The sequence below is a fragment of the Pelodiscus sinensis genome, chromosome 3 (genome assembly GCF_049634645.1).
Source record: "Pelodiscus sinensis isolate JC-2024 chromosome 3, ASM4963464v1, whole genome shotgun sequence".
Lineage (NCBI taxonomy): Eukaryota > Metazoa > Chordata > Testudines > Trionychidae > Pelodiscus > Pelodiscus sinensis.
Genome location: NC_134713.1, coordinates 180,439,037 through 180,463,644, shown reverse-complemented (window position 1 = coordinate 180,463,644; position 24,608 = coordinate 180,439,037). Strand labels below are relative to the sequence as shown.

The following is a 24,608-nucleotide window of genomic DNA, read 5'->3' as shown; positions in this document are numbered from 1 at the left end:
TCTGTTCCCTGTTCTTGTTCCTGGCAGGCATAGAGCAGATGAGATCTCATTTGGTTGGTATCAGTTCTATCTGTTTCCTTTTCCTCTCTGATTAGTCCTTTCAAGCCCAAGACTCACCTAATATCATGACATGCCGGTGTCATCTGCTGGAACACTTCCTGAATGACACAATAATATTAAAAAATCAAACTCTGATTTTAAAAAATTAGCAAGAATCTATTTATTAGTAAGCAAAACAAAATAACTGGCTATTGGTTTTGTGTCAAATGAAAAGAATAGAGGAAAAGATTATTAAACTTTTATAGCAGTTAATTCTTCTGCTATATTTAATCTATTCTTGGTCTACAAGAATCAGGACAAAGTACTTGAAGGAAATAAGAGCAATATAAAAACAATTTCAAGTATCAGGTTATTTGTAGCAGCTGTTAGGGGCCCAGTTTTGAGTATTATTCTGTTGTCTTTAGAAGGAATGAACAGAGCAGGGCAGCTTTGAGTGATCTAATCCCATCTTTTGATAGTTGGAACATCAGGGACATGGGGAACATAGGGTTGGCTAATAGGCATTGATGGACCTATCTATCCTCCATAAACTTATGAGTGATCCCATTGACTACTACATTCTGTTAGAAATAGTCGTTTTTATGTGTTTTGATGTGCCACCTACAATTGTGGGTCCAAAGCAGTGCTGGATTAGCATGCACACAAGCTAAATAAGATACTCAAGCTAAATTTTAGATCCTCAGATTATGAGGGGCCTCTAACTACATAAAAATTACTAGTTTTTAGTTGCATCCTCACCTATGTACAGATATATATGCAAATATAAAACTTGATTATTTCTATTTTCATTGTCCATTCTGTTAGAACAATACACATTTTTGATAATGCTATGGGGCCTATTAAACTTGACATAGTTTAGGGCCTCAGCATGTCTTGATTTGTCTTAATTAAAATGGTTTCAAGCCATTTTTAAATACTGTTCATCTTTTATATCCCTGTTGGGATCCCTTATCCCACTTTACTTCTTCCAGACAGTCTATCAGAGTGCACTACTCCTGGAAATTCAGAAAATGGCTGACCCTTACAGTTCAGTGTTAAATTTTACTCTCCTCTCATTTTCCTGTCTCTTAGAGGTTCTTCTAATAAGAAATTGTTGAAAGAAGCAGCACTACTGTTATTCAGCTAGAAATAATAAAATGAATGGCAGTGTCTTGTATGTGGAAAAATCTTCCTTTTGTTTACTCATTTTAGATAAAAAAGGAGGCCTAAAACTATTCAGAAGCTTTGTAATTTCAACATGTTTACCTGAAAGATTAATGTTTTGGATCGAGTCCCTTGTTCTTTTCCTGTACTTTACAGATTTTCATTTGGAGCTGTCAGTCCTTGAGATTTCTGCTTCTGTGTCTTGATATGGTGGATTCACAACAAATACCTTTGTTTCCTTTTAGGAGCCAGCCATTTCTAGTTCAGGCTTTTTCTATTTGGAATGGCTATAACATCATGAGTTCTTATAAAGTGATTGGCATTGGCAGTAGTCCACTTTCTTCTGTATGAAGAAAATCTCCAAAGGATTTTCTGTTGAGGGTCTGATTTGACCTTTACAAGTCACTTTTTGTGTGTTTCTGTATATAAAATAGAATAAAGATCAACTTTCCAACCACTAGAGATCTTATTTATTCATAAGATCAAGATTGTATTTATTATGGACATTGAGATCTTTGACTGTCTTTTCAGGGATAAAGGTGCTCATTTAGCTGTGTACAGAATGAAGTTGAAGTTTTCCTTAGGTCTGTCACAATTTCATTGAATTAGTGCTCCCTCTCTCACAGTGAACTCAAAAGGCTTCCATTAATTTAGCCATTCCTAACTCTTGTGATTAAAAACAGATTTGGTAGCGTTAAGGTTGAGAAGACTGTGCTACTGTAGTGTACAGCGATGTCTTCCAGTTCAATGTCAGATAATCATGTTGGAGTGAATGAGAATAAAATTTGTATAATTTGAACTCCTAGAAAATTCGTGTAGCTAATAAGACGCAGTGAGCTGACGTTTATCATGTGGACTTTGTACACCATGATAGAAGGCAGAATGTGTCAATGGCAAACTTATTACTTGCACTTACAAAATAAGTACACAGATTGAACCTCTCTGGTCTGGCAATATCTTTGGTCTGGCATGTCCACTTATCATGGATATGGCAGCTTTCCTGCAGTCCCATAAAGTTTGTTTACCAGTCATGGCTCTGTGTTCTGTGCAGTTATTTAGTTCTAATTTACTCCTGTATTCTAAGAGCCCAGTTAGCAGTGGAAGTGTTGGTAATTCTGCTAGACCAGGGGTGGGGAATAATTTTTTGTGGGGTGCCATTCCAAGATTTTGGAAAGTAGTCAAGGGCTGCACATTTCTGTGCATGAGGTGTGGGGTCTAGGATGGAGGTTGGATGCAGAAGGATGCATGGGGTAAGGGACTGGGGTGCAGGAGATGGTGTGAGGTCTGAAGGGAAGGGGTGCCAGAGGTACCTTACTCCCAGCCAGCAGTCCTGCAGCACCACCGAGGCAGGCTGAGCTCCCTGTCTGCTACAGTCCCAGATGGCTTAGGGTACGTCTAGACTGCAGAGTTTTTCCAGGATACTGGAGGTATCTAGGAAAAGCTCTGCAACATCCAAAGAATGTGTCTGCTTTTCTGAAAAAAATTCAGAAAAGCTGACATGTTTTTTTGGCATCCCTGTAAACCTCGTTCTGCGAAGAAGGGATGCTCCGAAAGAGGCTTTTTTGGGTCTCACATTTGGCCCAGTGTAGACGGGCCAATTGTCGGAAAACCCTCGTTCAGAAGAAAAGTGGAAAAAGATACTCAAATTGCGGTTTGCAGTTTGCATATCTTTTCCCAATAGAACTTTGTAGTCTAGGCACAGCCTTAAAACTGCAGGCTGCTCCCTCCATGTGGCAGTCAGCTCCGGGAGGGAGGAGAGGCTTGCACTGTTTTCGGCCAACAGGAGCTGAGGGTTCAGCTGGGGTTGGGAAGATCACGCAAAGCCTCCCTTTTCCCTCCAGAGCAGATAGCCACATGGAGCAGCCCTCCACTTAAAACAGCAGCTGTTGTGTGCCTGAGGGTCCCATCAGGGTGATCTGCAGGCTGAATCAAGTGGCTTGGCAGGCTGGATGTGGCCCCCAAGACTTACCTTGCCCACCCCTGTGCTAGACAATATCGACCTCCCATTGTTCAGTGATTTCTCTAGTTTGGATCATTTTTGCAGATACGGATACAAATTTTTGTTTATGCAAGGCTCTAACTATGTGGATACACATTTATTCACGCTAAGGGCAGGCAAGATCCTTCTGCACCCAACATCCATAGAAAAGAGTGGTCCTTGGCCTCTTACCAAAATCTTGGAATGGCCCCCATCAAAAATTATTGCCCACTCCTGACTTAAGCAGTTAGGTAGCTTAACATACATTTATTTAGATTCTTAATATTTACATGTTTATGACAGAAAATGGTGAATGATATATTTCTTACTGATGAGATTTTTTTTTTATTTGTGATTTATTTCAAGCTTTATTTGGATGGAAATTTGTTAAAAATGAACAGAAAATCATTTTAAATTTTATTAAATGAAGCTACCTTAAATATGATGAATACTTAAGAAAAGCTTATCAAACCATGTTTTTCATTTAAAACTAGCTACTGATTTATTAAACACTTGAACTACTTTAATCTGGCAACTCTGCAAAACAGGGTTTGTCAAGTTAAAGATTTTGCTGGGCCGGGGAGTATGTGAGGGGGATGGGTGTAAGGTACTTACCTGCAACTCCACACCCCAGCGGTTATGAGAGCAGCAGAAAAAGCTCTGGCAGAACACATTGCTGCACTGCCATTCCCTCAGCAGGAGGACGGCGAGGGAGAATGGCAGTGCGCAGAGCTGCTTCTGCCTCCACCTGCCAGGATCCATACCACTAATTTGGTGTTTCCGAATTACTGACACCTGGAGTACGGAGGTTATAGTGTATTATTTATTCTTAAATTGATTGTTTCTGGTCACCATTGTCCTTCATGATGTTAAATTAGAAGTAGTTCTTCATGGAGTGTCTTTGTGGGTGCTCCTCTGTATTTTCCTAGCCTAAGCATCCTCCTCACCCTCTCAGCATGTCACCAACTGCATCCTGCAGCTGCTGCAAGGAGAGCTCCAGGTAGACTCCTCCTACACTTCCTCCTACACTTCCTCCCACACTTGTGCATTGAGGAGATCTGGAGGGGATTGTGAGAGAAATCACAGGGAAGACTGACTAAATAAGGGCTTATCTCCACTATGCTGGGGATCTGCATTGTAGCGATCTATCCACGATTTATTGCATCTGCTTAGATATGATAAAACGATCTTCAGGTGCTCTTTTGTCAACATCGGTACTACACCGAGACGAGAAGAGTAGCTGGTGTCAACAGGAGACCGGTCCCTACCGACCTTGCTGTGTGGAAGATGCTGTGGTAAGCGCATCGAATTCAGCTACACTATTTGTGTAGCAGAAGTAGATGGACAGCGGGGTTAGTGTAGACAAGGCTGAGTAGCCAGACCATGACAGTTGTTGTGTGTCTGGGTGGAACAAGACCCCTCATGTTCCTGTGCTTGTAACTGGTTTGTGGAAGCGCAAGGGGTGGCTGGCGCTGACCCAACACAGAGCGGAAAGCAAACTGTGCAGGGTGCAGGAGAGCTGGTGTTAGGATCTTGAGCCTGGAGTCAAAGCAAACATTTCGTCCATTACCCCCAGACAGTTTCCACAAATCAGGCAGGCAAAATGCTGACTGTCAGAAGCCACCCCCAGTTTTATTTCCCTCGCTGCTGTGCTAGAATTAGCTTCCCAGTAGGCTGCCATGGACAGCCATTTATCCCTCTGCCAGGCCGGGGAGTGCATGAGTTATGAATCACCCTCTGTTTGATCCTGTTGCAGCCTAAACAAATTCTTTCCATCTCCCTTCTGGGACTGCACAAGGAAGCTGGACTTCCAAAGGGATATAGGGGGTCAAATTCGCAGCTTACTCCAGTGGAATGAGGCTCATTTACCCCTGCTGGGGATCTGGCCCAATGTCAGGAGAAGAACCGGAGATTCTGCCTTGTCCCTGCAGGAGGCAGCCAGCTTCAAACCACCAACGACCTTTCTCCAGGCTCTGGCCTGCTTCCGGGCCACTGAGTATGCTGTGTCTGGTGCATGGCCTCTGTTAGCCAAAGTCACCATGCCAAATGGGACACGGCCAGTGAGATGAACATCAGTAATTGAACAAGTAATTGAACAAGGGCCGTCCGAAGCTAAAAGTGTGAGTCCTGGCTAACTGAATAAGTCCTGCAGATCTGAGCTCTAATGGACTCAGATCCTTTAGACTGGACTCAGGGTGCAGTCACCATTCATGGATGTGCTGGATGGTGGGTTAACTGCACATGAGCCTTAGGGAGGTTGTGGAATCTCTATCACTGGAGATATTTAAGAGCAGGTTAGTTAGGCTGCTATCAGGGATGATCTAGAGGGTACTTGGTCCTGCTGTGATGGCAGGGAACTGGACTTGACCTCCAGAGGTCCCTTCCAGTTCTAGTGTTCTGTGATTCTGTGTTTTGGTGCCTTGAGCTTATGGCTGGAGATTTACAACAGCAGTACCCTGGGTGGTGGTGCACATGCAGTACCGTTTCACAGTGCTGTGAGCATTGAACTGGTGCGCACCGCCAGCCATCCCTCAGTACTTCTCTTACCACCTTAGGCTTAGGTTGGAACACAGCAGCTCTCTTTTCATTGTTGCTTAAGCAAATAAGATTTCCCCTTTTCAATTTTATTTTACCCTGATTAATTTCTATCCAACCTCATTCTATTCATTTTATCCTTTAAAACAAATAAACAAACATAAAAACTTCTCATTTTAATATCTCCAACATTTCGTCTGTCCTAGCCAACCCTCCTCACCATGCTGAGTTCTCCCTTGTTTTAAAAGATGCCTCTCTTGCAGGCTATCTATTCCTTCCTCAGGTGGACATGCACAGTGCATCTGATGCCTGGGGGAGGCATGTACACTACAAAAAAAAAATGGCCCCACTGTAAAAAAATTATCTGCAAGGTCACTTAAGCCACGGGACCTTCATCTAAAATGTCTTCTCATGGAGAAATCTCTAAGAACCTCTTCGGAACTGGAATCTCACACTCGACCTTGCAACAGTTCCCATCAGCAGCCTCAGATCAGGGTCCACCTATCCCTTTGGCTCAGGACACACCTGCTAAAGAGACTGCCAAACAAAGATGGCAGTCCTCCCCACAGAGTGAACTGCCTGCAAAGAAAAGATCTCCAGGGCAAAATCCACCTTTTTACTGATGGCACCATTTAATCAGACCAACAGGCAGCTATCATGTTTGGGGACCAAACAGCCATGCCTTCTGACTCACAAGAAGAGCAAATTGTCCATCTCGGCACCATTGCAACCAACAGCAACACAGTTGACTGCAACAGCGGTAATGCAACATCAGTAGAAACTAGGGATGTTGAGAAGCAGGTATTTCACTAATCGTGTAGTCAATAGAATTTTTATCAACTACACAATTAGTCAGTAAGGAAAGTTAAAGCTCCCGGCTTGTCGGAGCTACCCCCGCTGTGGCTTTGCAGTTTAAATTTGTTAGAACCAGGTGGGCTGGCAGCGGCGGTAGGTTTCCCACTGCAACTCTGCATTTCAGTGAATGTGGTTGATAGCATTAACTGATTAGCTTTTGCTTGTCCATTAATTGACTTATCAACTACTCTATTACAGCCCTACTAGAATCAGCTGTCTGTGATCATGATACTTCTGGTGATAACCTCCTGCAGATTTGGCACTGACCTTCATGATACCACAGCCATTTATTTCCCATGTGGACCTAGCCATCATCTCAGATCTAGACACTCCTCTCTTTGGTACCAACAGTACCTCCATGCACCAGGGACCTAGCAGAATACTGACTCCATCTAATTCTGTTCCCCCCCACCTTTTCCAGCAATGAAGATGAGGATCACAAAGTGATCCGTTTTTCATCTTGTCACTCCTCTCCAAAGCAGGCACTGCAACTGCAGCAACCACAGTTACCAGGACAGTCATGGCAGCCATTCTCCTGACTTCCACTCATGTCTCTGCCATCCACTTGGCCACTTTACCCAGGGGCACTTTATGGAGTCCACCAGGCTGCTCCTTCAGTACCCCAAGCAGCGCTCATACAGCTACCATCACCACCCATCCAGCCCTCCTCTGAAGTGTTCCAAGAGGACACAGAGGGCGCCCCTGAAGGACATACTGTGCCTCTCACACACTTGTCATCTTCACCAGACGATTCAATCATGCTCGCACTCCCAACCTGAGGGGATGGTTTTAAGACCTCTTCAAGAGGTTGGCAGACTTGCTGGATATTTCATTGGCTGACTTACCAGAAATCCAGCAGAAATTAATGGGTGTTCTCCAGGGATGTCCATCCACCAAAATTGCCTCTACCATCAACGAGGCCATTATGGACCCTGCCAGGGTAATTTGGCAAACTCCAGTGACTGTTCCCCCCTCCTCCAAATGATTGGATTGCATATACTATGTCCCAGCCAAGGGTGTGGAGTTCCTATTCTCACACATGGACACAAACTCCTTAGTAATGGATGCCATATATCTCCATGGCAAACAGACACAATAAAAGACAACGCCATATGATAAGAATGTGAAGATGCTCGATATAATCAGCAGAAAATCACACTCAGAAGCCTCTTTACAGTTTCATATTGCCAACTATTCAGCCCTCTTGTCTAATTACACATACAATCTTTTTCTGAAGATGACACACAAGATGATACAAAAGACCATGATAGAGCCATTATAGCAGAGGGGACCCTTCATAGTAAAAACAGTTATACAATCATTCCTTTATTTTACAGACTGCAGCCCGATCCTTGGAAACAGTAATATGCAGAGCATCATAGTTCCACATCTCCAGATTCCTTATGGAGATACAAACTACAGTTGAGGAGCTCCCATTTGAGGGACAAAAGCTCTTTGCTGAAGCACTGATGCATTCTTACATACTCTTAAGGATTCCCAGGCAACCCTCAAAACTTAGGGCCGTATATTCCCCAACCAAGAAAGAAACAAGGCTGATACTGTATCCAGTGCTTGCGCCCAGCTCCCTATTCTCACAACAACGTGCATGAGACAGGTGCTGCAGACAAAAGCAGCCGTGCAGGTGCATAAACCAAGACCAGCAATTAGCATCCAATCCTCCATCTCCTACCAATCATTTTGAAACATTAGTCAAGTATTCAGCACCTCCTTCCCAACCAGATTGCCAACATATACCACAGCTCTTTTGAAGTTTGCCTTCTTCCCTATTACTCTGTCTGGAAACCCATCATGACAGACAAGTAGGTGCTGGAAATAATTCTACAAGGTTACTCTATCCCCTTTCTCTCTACTCTGCCTACCCAACCCCATCCAACTTCAGGGACCCTTCCTATGAGATCCTTTTACAATGGGAGATAGAGCACCTTCTCAAACTAGGGGCAATAGAAGAAGTTCCTTCACAGCACAAGGGAACAGAGTTTTATTCTGCTACTTTTTCATCTCTAAAACTGCGGTGGATGGAGGCTTATATTGGATTCATGTCAACTAAACAAATTCAGAAAGAAACAACACTTCCAATTGGTGGTGTTGGTATATATATTCCTGATACTGCAGAAAGGAGATTGGATGTCATCCCTTGACCTACAGGACACACATTTTCATGTTACAATCCACCTGGCGCACAGGAGATTCTAACACATTACCTTCCACAACCACCACTACTAGTACCATGTACTACCCGTTAGCCTAACCACAGCCCTGATAGTCTTCTCAAAAGTACTGGTGGTAGCAGTCGTTCACCTTCACAAATCAGGAGTTATATATTGTCTTATCTTGATGAATGCCTCATCCCTTCAAAAGACTCTACTTCATATGAATGATAGTCAGCCTATTTACCACACTTGGCCTATACAAAAATAGAAATTAATTGGGGCCAATTTGGACTGAATACAAGCACAAGCCACACTCCCATGCCATCCTGTTGTGGCTCTCACCACTCTTGTCACAACTATCAACAGCGCACAGGTATTAGCAAAGCAATACCGTCAACTTCGCAGGCATATGTCTGCAATCACTTTTATTGTCAAACACACAATGCTGCACATGCGCTTCCTCCAAGGATGGCTCCACACCTGTTTTATCCCTCGTAAACACCCATTATACAAGTCCCTCAACTTACCCACCAGAATCAAACGCTTCCTCCAATGGTGGTTGCAGCTGCAAAACCTATGTTCAAGGTTGCTGTTCCATCAAATGGCTCCCACACTTATGCTCACCATGGACACTTCTTTTGAGGGATAGGGAGCACACCTCAATAATCACACCTTTCAGGGATACTGGTTACTACAGGAGACCTTGTTACACATCAATATACTCGAACTTCAAGTGGTCTGATGGACATGCAGGGAACTTCCTGTCACTCATCTGCAACAAATCCATCAAGGTATTCACAGACAACCTGGCAAGCCTGTTATATATAAATAACCAAGAAGGAACATGCTACTATCTTTGATGTATGAAAATGAACAGGTTGTGGCATAAACCATCAGTGGTGCATAAACCATCACATCACCATCTCAGCATCTTACTCCTAAGTCAACAGAGTGACAGATACACTTTTCACCCGTGCACAAATGGGATTTGCATCCACAAGTTCTCCACATTATCTTCAAGCACTGGGGCTATCTGGTAATAGACTTATTCACAATACAGAATGCCCCAAGTATTGCTCCAGAGTGGGGCTAGGGACTCATTCAATAGGAAATGCCCTCCTCATCAAGTGGGACTATTCCCTCATCTGTGCATTCCCTCCCATCCCACTACTCAGCCATGTACTACAGAAAATCAAACGTGACAAGGCTTAAATCATACTAATCCCACCAAGGCGGATAAGACAGACATGGTTTCCATACCTTGACCAAATGGCAGTAGCACTGCCTCTCTATCTTCCTCACATTCCTCACCGCCTGTCTCAGGATGTAGGGTGGATTCTTCACCCAGACATCGCTCTCTTTACTTCAAGGCATGGCTTCTGATGGGCTAATGATAACTTACCAACTTCTCTCTGAACAAGTCAAGTACATAGTACTCAGTAGCTGAAAACCTAGCACAGACAGAATATTCACAGAAATGGCAACATTTTCATATCTGCTCAGTTACACACTCTGCATGCACTGCTTAAAATGTTTTGCACCCCTATTCCAAGATATTGGACTATACATTAGATTTAAAGATGCAAAGACTTTGCAATAGTTCCTTACAAGTGCATTCTGCCTCAATTTCAAGTAAACACAGTTCAATAGAAGACCACACATTCTTTGCATACAAAATGTTTTCTAAAAGGCCTAAATAACATCGTTCTCCCAATAAAACAACCTCCTCTGTTATGGAATCTCAAGATGTTCCTCTGAACTCTCACAGGGAACCTTTGAAACCCCTAGCCACTTGTTCAATACCTAACCTCTCCATGAAGGTCACCTTCCTTATTGTAATTACTAACAACTAGGAGCGTCAGTGAAATAGCTGCTCTAATGGCTGGTCTACCATATACCATCTTTCTAAAAGATAGTCACCTTAGGCCACACTCCAAATTCCTCCCCAAAGTCATATCACTGTTTCACATCAATCCAACCTATTTACTTACCTGTATTCTATCCAAAACCCCACTCGGACACTAATGCAGCTCATGTTCACATGTTGGATGTGTGCAGATCATTACCATTTTACCTAGAAAAGACAAAATCATTTCGAAAATCCCCTCAACTCTTTTTTTCCATTAGTCCCAGAGCAGTCAAAAGGACAAGCTATTTCTAATCCAGTTAATTTCTTAACTTTGAATGAAATAGGCATTGAATTGAACTATAGGTTGAAACTCTCTTAACTGGGATTCTCTAGTCCGGCAACATTCATGGTCTGGCATGGATCAGAGTGTCCCGGTGGAGGCCCAGCGGCAAGGCTGTCTGTGGGCTTCCAGCAATGAACTGATGGCGGGGCTGCCTCACATTTGGCAAGTATGGCTGCCCGATAGGGTTCGGAGATCCGACATGTGATTGTCTGGCAGGGCTGGGAGCCGCGGTAGTTCAGTGGGGCAGGGAGCTGCGGTGCCTGGCTGTTTGGCAGGTCTTGGCACCCCAGCGCAGCTTCCCCTGCAGAACCTGGAGCCCATGGCTGCACAGTGGGTCCTGGAGTCCCAGTGTGGCCTGCATGGCTGCTCTTGGAGCCCCAGAAGCGATGGCTGCGCAGCAGAGTTGTCAGGGCAGCAGGAGGTGGGGAGCTGGCCAGAAGGCCATGGGGCCAGGCTAGAGGGACCGGTGGCAGGGGTTCAGAAATGACCTCCCCTGGTGCAGGAAGATCCCTCATCTGGGACCAATCAGGTCCCGATGGTGCCAGACCAGGGAAGTCCAATCTGTAGTTGAATAAACTGAACTGAAGCTGCAAAACAATATTTTCTTCATAAGAAGCTACTGTTGTTGCTTAGCACTGTAGCATAGTGGTTTGAGGTACTGGACCTGAATGGCCAGTGGTTCAGTGTTTGCCTTTCTTAATTGGGCAGTAAACATGCACTGCTTAACATTTTTATTTAATATAATGTAATTGATTATAGCAAACGTATGCTTTAACGTAAATTGTCAACACTTTTAATTTTAAATAGGTCTATATTAAAAATAAGCCTGTATTTAATTTTAAAAAATCCCATTTAAATGAAATTGAGTTTTGTTATTTGAAAAAAAAAATTATCCACCCTTTTTTATGCAGGATAAATGTTTAAATTGAGACTGAGCAGCAGCTTAGCATTAGTAGTATCCGATGACCTCTTTTGTGACTATTTAAGACATATCTCAATGTACTTAATGTTGAATTCCATCAAAGATTTCTTGGACTTGCTCTTTATTAGTACTCTGTATTCTTAGGCTTTTATCAGTTCCTAAGATTTTATTCAAAGTTATTTTATTTATTGTCCCTGCACTAGTGACATATCTGATTTGCCCCTGCATTGAAGACTGGGTAGTAGGTATTCCTCTAGCTCTAGAATCTCTTAGCAACGGAGGAGATGATCTCTTGATACAGAAGCTGGGGCGAGAGGAAAATTAATTACTTGATAGCTTCACAACAACTAACACATATCAGCACACTTCATGATCTAGAACAGATCTCTTGAAGCTCCGATCAAGTCCGGCAGCCTGTTTCTCAAGGAGTAAACGCCTCTAGCTAATGGAAGTTATTTCATTGATAACATTTGCTGTTGGGCAAATGCTGAGTTGTGTGAACAATGGAGCCGTGGTCATTTATATGAGCAAATGGAGGCTCGTGGCTAAGGATGTGGACAAGAGGCTTTGAAAGCATTGCTGCTGTTTGAAAATGATCATATTGTTGTCTTACTTGGGTCCTCCCCCCCTTTTTTTTTCAACATAGATAACTTCTTCTGGCCTGAACATATGTAACTATATAATGCTCACCTGAAGAGGTTTTGCCTTGGATTTAGTGAGAAGGAAGCTTGAGCAGTAGATGGTTTTTTTCCCTCTGGTGTATGGGAACTGTCATTTGTGCCTTGCTATCCTCTCTAGACTCCAAAGGGGTTTTTTTTTTTTTTTGCAAAGGAAAGCTGGAGGAAGCAGAACTGATCTTGTTTGCATGAAACTGTCCCAGTCAATCTTGATATTTGAAACTGTTTAGTTTCTCATCCCTCTCAGAGCAGTTTCAGATATCCTGCCAACTTGATCCCACATTGCCCGTGGGCTTTGTTTTATGATAAGAGTACTAGCTGATAGGGAATAGCAGAGAGGATAGTCAGCAGATTGACATCATTTAAGTAATTTACTTCTCATATATTACCTGGTACTGGGCTACGGGAAAAAAATACTGGGCCTCAGCGTGGCTGCCGGGAGGGAGCAGGCCAGGCTGGGAGGAGGTGTTTGTGTAGAGAAAACCGGCTGCTGGGAAGCAGGGTTGGGGGCAGCAGGGCTGTCGGGCGGAGATCGGGGGGCGGGCGGGCGGCCGGCAGAAGCAGGGCAGGACGGGGGGGGGGGGTAAAGGCTGGCCGGGGGAGATGGGGAGGAGAAGGACGGGAGAACCAGCTGCTGGAAGCAGGGCTGGACGGGGGCAGTGGGGCTGGCCAGGGGAGATCGGGAGGAGAAGCGGGGGAGAATAGGCCGGCTGGGAGGGGGTTGTGGGGAGTGGAGCTGGCCGGGGGAGATTGGTGGGAGGGTGGGGGGAAACCGGCTGCCAGAAGCAGGACTGGATGGGGGCAGCAGGGCTGGCTCGGGGAGATCGGCTGGTGGGAAGTGGGACTGACCCGGACACAATCAGACCCGGGCACACGAGTGAGTCTGGCCCTGGGGATTCCATTTTGTGCGCGCGCCCCTCCCCCATACCCTTCCTTGAGTAGTTGCAAACTGCCTGGCTGGTAGACACATACACAGCGTGCGCACATTTACCAGCCAGGCAGTTCGCAGCTACGGAGTGATACACCTAATAATAATAAAACTTACCTAATTAGAAAATACTTGACATCTTCTATGTCCGGTATTTTCTCAATTGTTTCCTGGACAGAACGCTCAAATACCGGATTGGTACAAAACTGGACACCTGGCAACCATGCCCCTCCTTGCCCCCTCCCTTCTCGCCAGATGCCCTACCCCTAATCTGCTCCTGCTCCCGCCTCCTGGAGTGCCCATGTGTCTCTGGGTCCCCCAAGCCTTGGCCCAAGCTGGGCAGAGGATGCAGCCGGGTGAAACACTGAAAATTAATTCATTTTTCATTCTTTTTTTTATATGCATTTATAATTTTGGGCTGCAAAAATCGCTACTGAAAAAAATGGGTTCCAACTAAAGTAAAAAGTTTGGGAAACCTTAGTCTAGCCAGCTTTCTATCCATCTTACAGTCCATTTATCCAATCCATATTCCCTTAACTTGCTGGCAAGAATATTGTGGGTGACCGTATCAAAAGCTTTGCTAAAGCTGGCACTGGGGGCATAGGGAGGAGAAGAAACAACATATTTGAATGTTCATCTTTTGCTTAAAAAATATGCAAATGAATGTTACTGGTCTTCCAAAAGCTCATGAATAGATTTACTGGTCCCCATGTCAAAAAGTTTGTGAACCCCTGCCTTAGGCGACTGCATATTGTGTTTTCCAAAGGGTATAAGGCTTGTGCATGTTTTATTCCCTTGGTCCTGGAATTACTAAGGAAAGAGAAGGGCTGGCCTTGAGCACTCATAACAAATAGGATTTGGTGTTGAAGATCTGTTGGAGGCGCTTATCATTAGTGACTGAGTTTTTCAGAGTAGTTAAGGAATTTGACAACCAGCACTAGGAAATTAAGTTTTATTTGCAGGCTCAGCTTCATGCTGTGGGAACTCTGCTTCCTTCTTTTTGAGCCTGTAACTCGTTTTCTTATTTTGGGTGATCATATGGATTGGAGATGCTGAGGCTGTAATAGTGGTCATGAGTACCTACCGTACAGATTCCTGTAGTCCATCCTTGCGGACAGTGCGCTTTTTTTTGTTTAAAAAAAAAAAAAAAAAAAAAGTAGTGCCGGTACTCCAGGGGACAAGTTGTTGAGCTCTGACTGGAGGTGCCCATACTGTGTCTGGAGGTGCCGGTACTGAGTACCGGGCAGTACCGTCACAAAAAAAGCACTGCTTGCGGACAACCTTTTAACCTGGATCTTACCCCAGAATTCATTAACTGGAGTCTGTGCTCAGAACATAAAAATTGTCCCACATGGCTCGTGATGCCAAAATCTTGGCAAACAAATTGATCCATCTGCTTGAGTGGGAGGAATAAGGATATATATTTTAGTTTAGAGACTAGAGAAGGGGAGAAACACAGTTTTTAGTTAAATTCAGTGCCCATATTTCATTCTGCTAGACAGTTTATTTTTTGGATTGGTAGTTGGCAGATAACTATTCCTTTATGGATGAAACTTAAAAAATGATTTTGAAAGTGACTAAATACTGTGCATGTATAATTAACTAGGTACATCCTCATGTGTACAGCAAACTTTAAAAACTGTATGAATTGCTATTTCTGCAAGATCTGATGAGAAGAGAAAGTTTAAAAATTGCTCACCAAGAAAATAATTTATATAATTCCTACTTTTGGAAATACTTGTTAATGCCCAGCTGGATGCATTTCATAAAGATTCAAAGAATAGTTTTCTTATAGTTGTGAATATGCAAATAAAATAAAATAAAAGAACACACTACTAGGGAAATGATTTTATATGCGTTATAGACAAGTAAAATAATTTATATACATGTCAATACTCTTTTTCGTATGTAGGTCCATTGCAAAAGAGCTTGCAGACTGGCTTATCAGCAACAATGTGGTTGAGCATATTTTTGGACCAAATTTACATATTGAGGTTTGTGTACAATAATCTGATTTTTGCTGTACTTATGGAGGAGTAATTCTTTGTTCTGTTAAATCTGTCCTAAATATGTTCTTTCTTTGCAGATCATCAAACAGTGCCAAGTGATTCTCAATTTTCTTGCAGCTGAAGGGCGACTTAGTACTCAGCATATAGACTGCATTTGGGCAGCAGCACAGGTATATCAAATATTTATATTTGTAGGAATTAAATAAAATAGCCAGTTGAATTCATTTGTTCTTAGGGTTATAAAACAAAGTTTCTTATTCTTTTCTGTCTTCCATATACCATATTAGGTACAGAATTTGCCATGCAGTCATCTTAGCAAATTGATTAAGTCATTAAGATCATAGAATCATAGAACTGGAAGAGACCTCAGAAGGTCATCAAGTCCAGCCCCCTGCTCTAGGCAGGACCAATTCCAACTAAATCAACCCGGCCAGGGCTTTGTCAAGCTGAGACTTAGGGTACGTCTAGACTACATGCCTCTGGCGACAGAAGCATGTAGATTAGGCTACCGGACATAGTAAAATGAAGTGGCGATTTAAATAATTGCCGCTTCATTTAAATTTACATGGCTGCCGCGCTGAGCCGACAAACAGCTGATCAGCTGTGTGTCGGCTCAGCGCGATAGTCTGGACGCTCCCCTGCCGACATCAAAGGTATTTGTTGACCACCCACGTATGCCAGTGCTTCACCACCCATTCCAGTGCTTCACCACCCTCCTAGTGAAATAGTTTTTCCTAATATCCAACCTGGACCTCTCCCACCACAACTTGAGACCATTGCTCCTTGTTCTGCCATCTGTCACTACTGAAAACAGCCTCTCTCCATCCACTTTGGAACCTCCCTTCAGGAAGTTGAAGGCTGCTATCAAATCCCCCTCACTCTTCGCTTCTGCAGACTCAACAGACCCAACTCGCTCAGCCTCTCCTCATAAGTCATATGCTCCAGCCCCCTAATCATTTTGGTTGCCCTCCGCTGGACCCTCTCCAATGCGTCCACATCCTTTTCGTAGTGGAGGGACCAGAACTGGACATAATACTCGAGATGTGGTCTCACCAAAGCCGAATAAAGGGGAATAATGACATCTCTGGATCTGCTGGCAATGCTCCTCTTAATGCAACCTAATATGCCATTAGCCTTCTTGGCTACAAGGGCACACTGTTGACTCATATCCAGCTTCTCATCCACTGTAACCTCCAGGTCCTTTTCTGCAGAACTACTACTTAACTGGTTGGTCCCCAGCTTGTAACTATGCTTGGGATTCTATTTTATCCTTTATAGGCAGTCCTCATACTTAGGACACAATGCAGTTTTAAAGAACCTATTGTAAGTTGCATCTACAGTAGCAAATTTTGCATGTGTGATTTGCGATAGGCACCAGTGATAGAAATGATGGAAACTGTAGAGTGAGGCTCATGCATTTTTAATACCGTGCTGTCTAGTGAAACTGTCTGGGTCCTTTGTACACAATAGCTAACCATTGTTCTACTTTGGGAAACTGTTGCTGTGATATTTACTACAGGATGAACCTCTCTAGTCTGGCACATTCTAGTCTGTCAAGATATGTGGTCCATCATGATTTTAGTTAGCTGGATGTTCACTTGCGATGGGTGTGGCCAAGTTTCCTGCAGCTCCATAAAGTTTGTTTACAGCTACTAGTCCTGGCTCTCAGTGTTCTGTGCTATTATTTAGCTGTAAGCAGAGGTATTGGTAATGCTGCTAGACAATATTGACCTCCTGTGCTTCAGCAAATTCTCTTGTTTGGCACTGGTCAGGTCCTGAAGTGCCATACTAGAGAGGTTCAATCTGTACTGTAAAAGCAACTTTAAAATTTAAAGTATTTAAAGTATAGCATCAGTGCCTAAAATAGACGATGTGGTATTGAATTTTTCCTTTGCTATATTGAGAACAAATTATTAAGGGGTTTTTTTTTCAGAAAAATAGACCATATTTGCTGGCTTGTTTGAATTATGATGTTTTCAGTAAGTCAGTAATTTTTTTCAGTCTTTTTTTTGTTTGAGATTTGAGTAATACACACATTTGTGCATTCTGATATGAACACACACAAAAGGTGCAAGGGAAAAACAACCTGCAATGTAGTCTGGAGATATGAGTAAAGATTAAGATATATTTGATCACAAGCAAAAACAAAAAACAAACAAACAACAAAAAAACCAACCAACCAAACATAAAGAAAGACTTGGGAATGCTTTTAAATTTATTAAAATGTTGATCTATAATTACATTACATTATCTTTTGTTGAGGACACATGGTATTTTAACTATTCTTTCAGTTACAGTCATGTACTTGTTAGAAATGCCATATAATAAAATATGCAAACTAATTTGTTTTGTACTGATGAGAAAAATGTCAATCTTATCAAGTGTGTCTAAATATATTGAAACTATATCTCTCAAGGGAAAACTGGGACCTTTTCTTATTTTACTTTCGTTTATTTGAAGTCTGTAATAATTTTTTAAATATATATCTATATATCTTAAGTTGCTAAGATTTTTTTTTAGAAAAGTAAAATCTTATAAAAACGGCATTAAAGAATTTGAGAGCTAAGACATCTCTCAACCGTCCTTCCTCAGCTTCTAAACAGTGAAACAAATCTCTTTTTTCTTAAATTTGAGTGTCCTGAATTTAATTTTCCGTGGATAAAATTCACCCTTGTTTAGATAATTTGCGCCATTTAATTCCCAATTGACTCCTCTGCAGACCAGTTACTATCTCCTCCCCTTTTTTTCTCTTTCAGGCTGATGGCAAAAGGAAAATCAGTTTTTTAAAATACGTGTTTTTACGTACATACTTACTAAACCTAAATCCAGAGCTTATTATGCCATTATGTATTTTATTTGAGTGCTTGAACCATACAAAAATACATTAAACCTTCAGAGCAGAAGTGAAAGTTGGGAGCTTCTTCATGTAACACTTGATTCAACTTTCAATCATTTTGCCTTGCACCAGAAAGTAACAGTGCTCAATAAGATGTTCTATCGAAAAAGTTATTCACTATTACTTCTGTAGTTTTTGATCTTATACATTTTTGTGGAAGATGTATAATAATAATTTAAACATTTTTGATAAATTCTGTATCGTAGCTAATATTGTATTTTGTAGTGCCTTTATTTTTCATTCACCACTGTTAATATCACCATAAATACTCTTTTGTCCCTCAGAAATGTATATAAATCATTTTAACTGCAATTAGTTAAATAAAAAATTGAGAATAAGTTCTAAACCGTTTTCTTCGATCTCCCCAAAACTTTTATAAGAATAAAACTAAGCACAACTTGAGTGATTGTATGTGTCCTCCTACCATACTTCATGTGTTTGGAAATCAGAAATTCGGGTAAATAAAAACTGAAGGTATAATACTGCTTAGTGAAAGTATTTTTTTGAGTGAAAAAGCTTTTTAATTAAGATAATTTTATGAACGTTTGAATAACTCTTATAAATTATTTCCCCTCTCGTGTCTTTTTTTGTTGTGTTTTGTAGCTAAAACATTGTAGTCGCTATATACATGATCTGTTTCCTTCATTGATCAAGAACTTGGATCCTGTCCCACTTAGACATCTTCTTAATTTAGTCTCAACTCTTCATCCAAGTGCTCATACTGAACAGGTAAAAACACCCTTCCCCTCAGATACAACAGTATACAGGCAGTCCCCGGGTTACGTACAAGATAGGGACTGTAGGTTTCTTCTTAAGTTGAATTTGTATGTAAGTCAGAACTGGTACATATTGTAGGGGAAACTCTAGCCAAACATTTCTCCAGAGCTCAGTTTTATTCTCCCACACCTCACTTCCCTCAGTCCTTTATTCTCAAGCTGAGGTGTCTGCTGAGAAAAGCTGCTCCGCGTCTCCCTGGTCTGCTTGGGGGGGCCGGAGGGGAGGGGGCGCTAGCTTTGCGTCTCCCTGGTCTGCTGGGGGGAAGCAGCTAGTGCGGGGTTGCCTCACCCCGTTTGTAAGTAGGAATCTGATGTAAGTCGGATCCATGTAACCCGGGGACTGCCTGTATGTTATAACTTTATGCAGTGTTATTTGTGAAAAGAAAAAAGAACTTAAACAGTCTCTTTGGCAATGTAAAGTCTGTTTCTCTTCAGAATTCTTATAATCTAGGAATACAAAATAAAGTACTGAATAAGAAAATATGTAATTTAAGTTTTGCTCAATCTTAAATTAGCTGTTCTGGTTTCTAAATGTTGTTATTTACATGTTTTAGAAAAATATATATTTAGAAGTTGGTAAGGTTCCTTATGTTTAATTTCTCCATTTTGTATAGCATAGCATTCATTTGTTTTACTGAGTTAGTTACTTTCACGTTCCATAATATTGGAGTGTAGAAGAAGCAACAAAAGTATCTTTTGCATTGAAAATCAATTGCGTTTTTTAATCGTACTATAATTGGTTTTATTCATAGACCTTATATTTGGCATCAATGCTTATAAAAGCACTATGGAATAATGCACTAGCAGCTAAGGCCCAGCTATCAAAACAGAGTTCATTTGCATCTTTACTCAGTACTAATCTACCCATGGGAAATAAGAAAGGTGGGTATATATTTTGCTGTGTAATGTGTATATATTGTTCCAATGTAGATATTACAATTTAATCTTTGATTTTTATCAATCAGTGGTCACTGGTAACTTTGCACTATAAGCTCATATAAGATTTTTAGTAGACACAATATGAAAGTAAATTTTAAAAATGTGACTTGTTGTATCATTGAGGCATACTTTTCCAGTTAAGGATAAAAAGGAGATTACAAAGATCGTATTCCTGTCCCCACCCTTATCCTGTAAAGAGACATTGAAGTTTCATAAAAATCTTTGAAAACTCTTCTGCTCGGAAAGAATTCTGCTTATACATCCTCCATTTTATATATTTCGTTATTTCAAAGTTTTCCATGAGACACCAGCTGACAGTGCTTATTGTGTTGAATGTTTACAGCTGTAGTGCATTCTTTTGTTTTCTAAATCTTTACCCAATTTTTCTCCTCATTTTCATACCTTGATATTACATACTGGCTTCTTTGTGTAGGTTCTCAGAGCCAGCCACTTTGGAAGGTGGAGAGTACCTATTTTATTGTAGGGTTTTTTTTCCTTTGCCACTGTTCATTATATAATATGAGCAACTGATAAGCTGATGCAAAGAAGCACAGTCACTTAGAATGTTTCCCTCCTGTTTTTTCCTTTCCCTTCAGAGGAAGAAGAGCTCAGAAGAGCAGCCCCATCGCCTTGTAAGTTGAGTACTAGAAATATGCTGCAACATCAGTTATAATTTTTTGATAGCATGAATGGCCACTAGAACAATAGGCTTTGTATAGCAGAAATGATTTTGTGAAATTTTTGAAGTATATTTTACTGAGAAGTCAGCAGAAAAGACCTTTTTGTATAGACGCTGACATATTGATACCTGTCACATTATAAAAGTATCATTGAAATTCATGATTTGCAGCAGTGTGCTGACTACCTTTCAAAAATACTGTATTTAAATGAATCCATCTTACATTTGGAGTTACATCGCATTTTGAGTTGTTGGCAGGAATTGTGTTGAGATTATAGAAAGAAGGTAGATACGTGTAATAATGTTAATATACAGATTAGTGAAAATAACATTGTAACTGGGAGCATGCTTTTAAAATAGGGTCACCTGCAGCTAGTCCTCAAAGTAGTGATAACAGTGACACCCATCAGAGTGGAGGCAGTGACATTGAAATGGAGGAGCAGCTAATTAACAGAAACAAACATGTGCAGCAACGACTTTCAGATACAGAGGTACACTACAAATCTGTATTTAATTATTGATTTGCTATTAATTATGTGTGATTTTTCTGAGACTTTCAGAGTAATTTGAAGAGAAACACAACTCATGGTATGTGTGCATGTATTTTTCTTTTATTCATTTTTGTTAGGGAAGGACAGGAAACCCTATTTGAGTTCCTACCTTTCATAGACACCAAGAGAAAGGTCCAAGCTAGCCCTAAATAAACAGTCACAATACGAAATAAGAGTACTACATCATAAAATATTTTGAAGCGAAACTTTACATCAGTGTATTTTCTTCATCTCTTATTTAGCAAATGACTGCATGAACTTGGGAATACACTTTGATGCCCCACTACAGGTGGCCTCCGACTTGCAACGCGATTGGTTCCCCGGGGAAGCGTTGCAAGTCGGGGGTGTCATAATTCAAACCCTCATTTACAATAGGTGCTGCGCACCGTAGTAAATGCGGGCTGAGGACGTAAGTCAGGGGATTTCAGACGCTTCCGCTCTTACAAAAATCGTTATTAGTGCGGGGGGTCGGAACTTGTGTGGTCCCATGTGGGGGCGTTTCCTGTATATGTGTGTGTAAAGTGTGCGACTTATAATTCGATTTTTTTGTAAGTGTTCTCTGTACCTAAATCTTGGTCAAAACAAACCTTGTAGCACTGTCTCATAGTGAAAAAACTCCCGATGAAAAATGGATGGAAAACAGTAGAGTTGATGTATATCCTTACAATTAAAGAATTTTTGAATATAGATAATACATATTAATGTTGATTATATTTTCTATTATTTATTTTTGATTTAATCAATTTTTTAAACATTATAGGAGTCCATGCAAGGAAGTTCTGATGAGACAGCAAACAGTGGTGAGGATGGGAGCAGTGGTCCTGGTAGCAGCAGTGGCCACAGTGATGGATCCAGTAATGAGGCCAACTCCAGTCACGCAAGCCAGTCTGCAGGAAGTCCAGGGAGTGAGGTGCAATCAGAAGATATTGCAGATATTGAAGCTCTCAAGGAAGAAGATGAGGAAGAGGAGGAAGACAGGGGTCATAATCCCCAGAAAAACAGTCGGACCACAGAGCTACTAAGCAGGAAGATAGAATCTCAAGCAGGCATTTGTTTAGGAGATTCACAAGGGACAGCAGATAGGAATGGTGCAAGCAATGGGCCTGGAAAGGACCATGTTTTTAATACTGAGTCTGGGCCTCCTGTGGATAGTCGAATTAGGATGCTAGATACTTGTTCACACACTGACGATGCAGAACATGATATGACAGGGGAAATGAATGCTGCTCATGTATCTCAAGGGTCTCAGGATTCTTGTATAACACACACGGGGGACTTTCTTGGGGAAACCATTGGAAATGAACTGTTTAACTGTCGGCAGTTTATAGGGCCACAGCATCACCACCATCACCACCACCACCACCATCACCATCATGATGGGTATGTTGCTTATGCTGCTTTTCGACTTACAAAATAGCAATAAAAGTGATAGCGAAATGTACAATGCAGACATTGTTTTTGTAGCAGCAGCATATTGCCGGGTCATTCAAATAATTAATTTTTAAAAACCCTAATGAATAGTTGCACAACAATTATTATCTAAAGTTATTTTGCGATGAAGAGATGAGATGTAAGAAAATACTAAGTTTATTAGCAAGAAGATTGACACTGCAGTGTCAATTGTCTGGCTTTTGATTTGGTGGGTCTAGTAAAGACTGCTGAATCAAATTTGGAGGACGCCCCCCCTTGATGCCAGTACTCCTTTGCAAGGAGTAAGGGAAGTAGATGGGAGCATTTGCTCCCACCGACCTCTCACTGCGAAGCCGGTGTGAAAGATTGAATTAAAGTACATCAACACCAGCTATGCAATTAACATAGCTGGAGTTGCATAACTTAATTTGGACTTCAAGGTAAGTATAGACCTGTCCTAAGATTCTTCTTTTTGCGAATACGTATTAGTCGGCTAGTAGCAACAACACGGTGACTTCGTCTTTTGTTAATGAAGTGAAAGATTTGTTTTTTAGTTGTCAATCTTATTACTATAGAAATTAGGAAGACCTGTTCCCAGCAATGTTCCCTTTAATTTTACCCATCCGTGTGCAGAAGAAATGTTATGTGCAGATATGCACCACCAATAGAAACATATGCTGCTGGCTGTGGGCAACTGTGGGTGCTCTACTAATCAATTCAGATTAGCAGAGATCACCTGAATCTCTTCTGGCAGGCCACCCACGAGTTCAATTTATAGGGAACACGTGGCTGCCAAGTGGTTTATATCTGTGTTTATCAGTGTACACACACAAGTCTCTCTTCATTTGGATATATTTAACAAACTTTTGTGTTGTGTACAAATATTTGTTGTTTTATCTGCTGTGACAAATCATAATTTCTGAAATTCAATGGTAATTGGGATTTTTAAAACTAGCTTTATTGTACAAAACCTGTTTATAAAATTAATCATTTTAATGCTTGCCTATATTTTACAGACACATGGTTGATGATATGCTAAGTGCAGATGATGTCAGTTGTAGTAGTTCGCAAGTCAGTGCAAAATCCGAGAAAAACATGGCTGATTTTGACGGTGAAGAGTCTGGTTGTGAAGAAGAACTTGTGCAGATTAATTCACATGCTGAGCTAACATCTCATCTTCAACAGCACCTTCCTAACCTTGCTTCTATCTATCATGAACACCTTAGTCAAGGTAAGGGTTAATAATGGCAAGGGAGGAAAAAGACTTTTTCTGTACTTCTAACTTCAATTTTATGTCTCAAAAATAAACTCTCAATTTCAGATAATTTTAAGAAGCAAAGAAAATGAACAAAGAAACAAAAAATACCAACCATCCAAACAATCCCCTCCTGCATCAATGTTCCCTCTATTTTTTTCCATCTATGTACCGAATAACTTATGTGCACCGAGGCACATGCGGCTGTGCAACACCAATAAAAATGTGTTGCTGGCTGTGGGCATTCTGCTAATCAGCTGGGCAGCACCTAAATCTCTCCTGGATGGTCGCCCAAGCGCTCTGCTTACAGGTGACACTGCCCCCTAGTAATAGGTGGGCATGCAAAGAATGTACTAACTATTAATAATAAAGAAGATGCTCTATTGCTCCAACGATTTATTTGCAAACGACTATATAAATATGTTTCTATATTTGTTTTTTATTCTCTTATCAGATTTTTGTAGCCAAAATAAAATAGAAATGAGTAGACAGTTGAACATGACAATTGCTTTCTGTAATCAGATTTATTAACACAGAAAGAAAGGTGATATTGCATTGGATAATTTTTCTCTCTAAACTTATTTTAAAGATCTTGGCAATAGAAACTTATAAGATACAAATTACCTTTGGCA

At 41.3% G+C, this 24,608-nt stretch overlaps 1 protein-coding gene across 5 annotated transcripts in view; it reads left to right on the top strand.

Annotated features, from left to right (window-relative positions):
* USP34 (ubiquitin specific peptidase 34) overlaps positions 1 to 24,608 on the top strand; it is a 242,948-nt gene that overhangs the window by 65,664 nt on the left and 152,676 nt on the right. For 4 of the 5 annotated variants that reach the window (XR_012903003.1, XM_075925543.1, XM_075925542.1 and 1 more), the window contains exons 9-16: positions 15,374 to 15,455; positions 15,548 to 15,640; positions 18,970 to 19,095; positions 19,895 to 20,024; positions 20,678 to 20,713; positions 21,121 to 21,251; positions 22,072 to 22,691; positions 23,738 to 23,952. Coding sequence is in view for 4 of the 5 variants with exons in the window: in XM_075925543.1 (XP_075781658.1) it covers positions 15,374 to 15,455; positions 15,548 to 15,640; positions 18,970 to 19,095; positions 19,895 to 20,024; positions 20,678 to 20,713; positions 21,121 to 21,251; positions 22,072 to 22,691; positions 23,738 to 23,952 (1,433 nt within the window). In the remaining variant the exon portion in view is untranslated. The remainder of the gene's footprint in view (positions 1 to 15,373; positions 15,456 to 15,547; positions 15,641 to 18,969; positions 19,096 to 19,894; positions 20,025 to 20,677; positions 20,714 to 21,120; positions 21,252 to 22,071; positions 22,692 to 23,737; positions 23,953 to 24,608) is intronic. The other variant, XM_075925544.1, reaches the window with a different exon arrangement.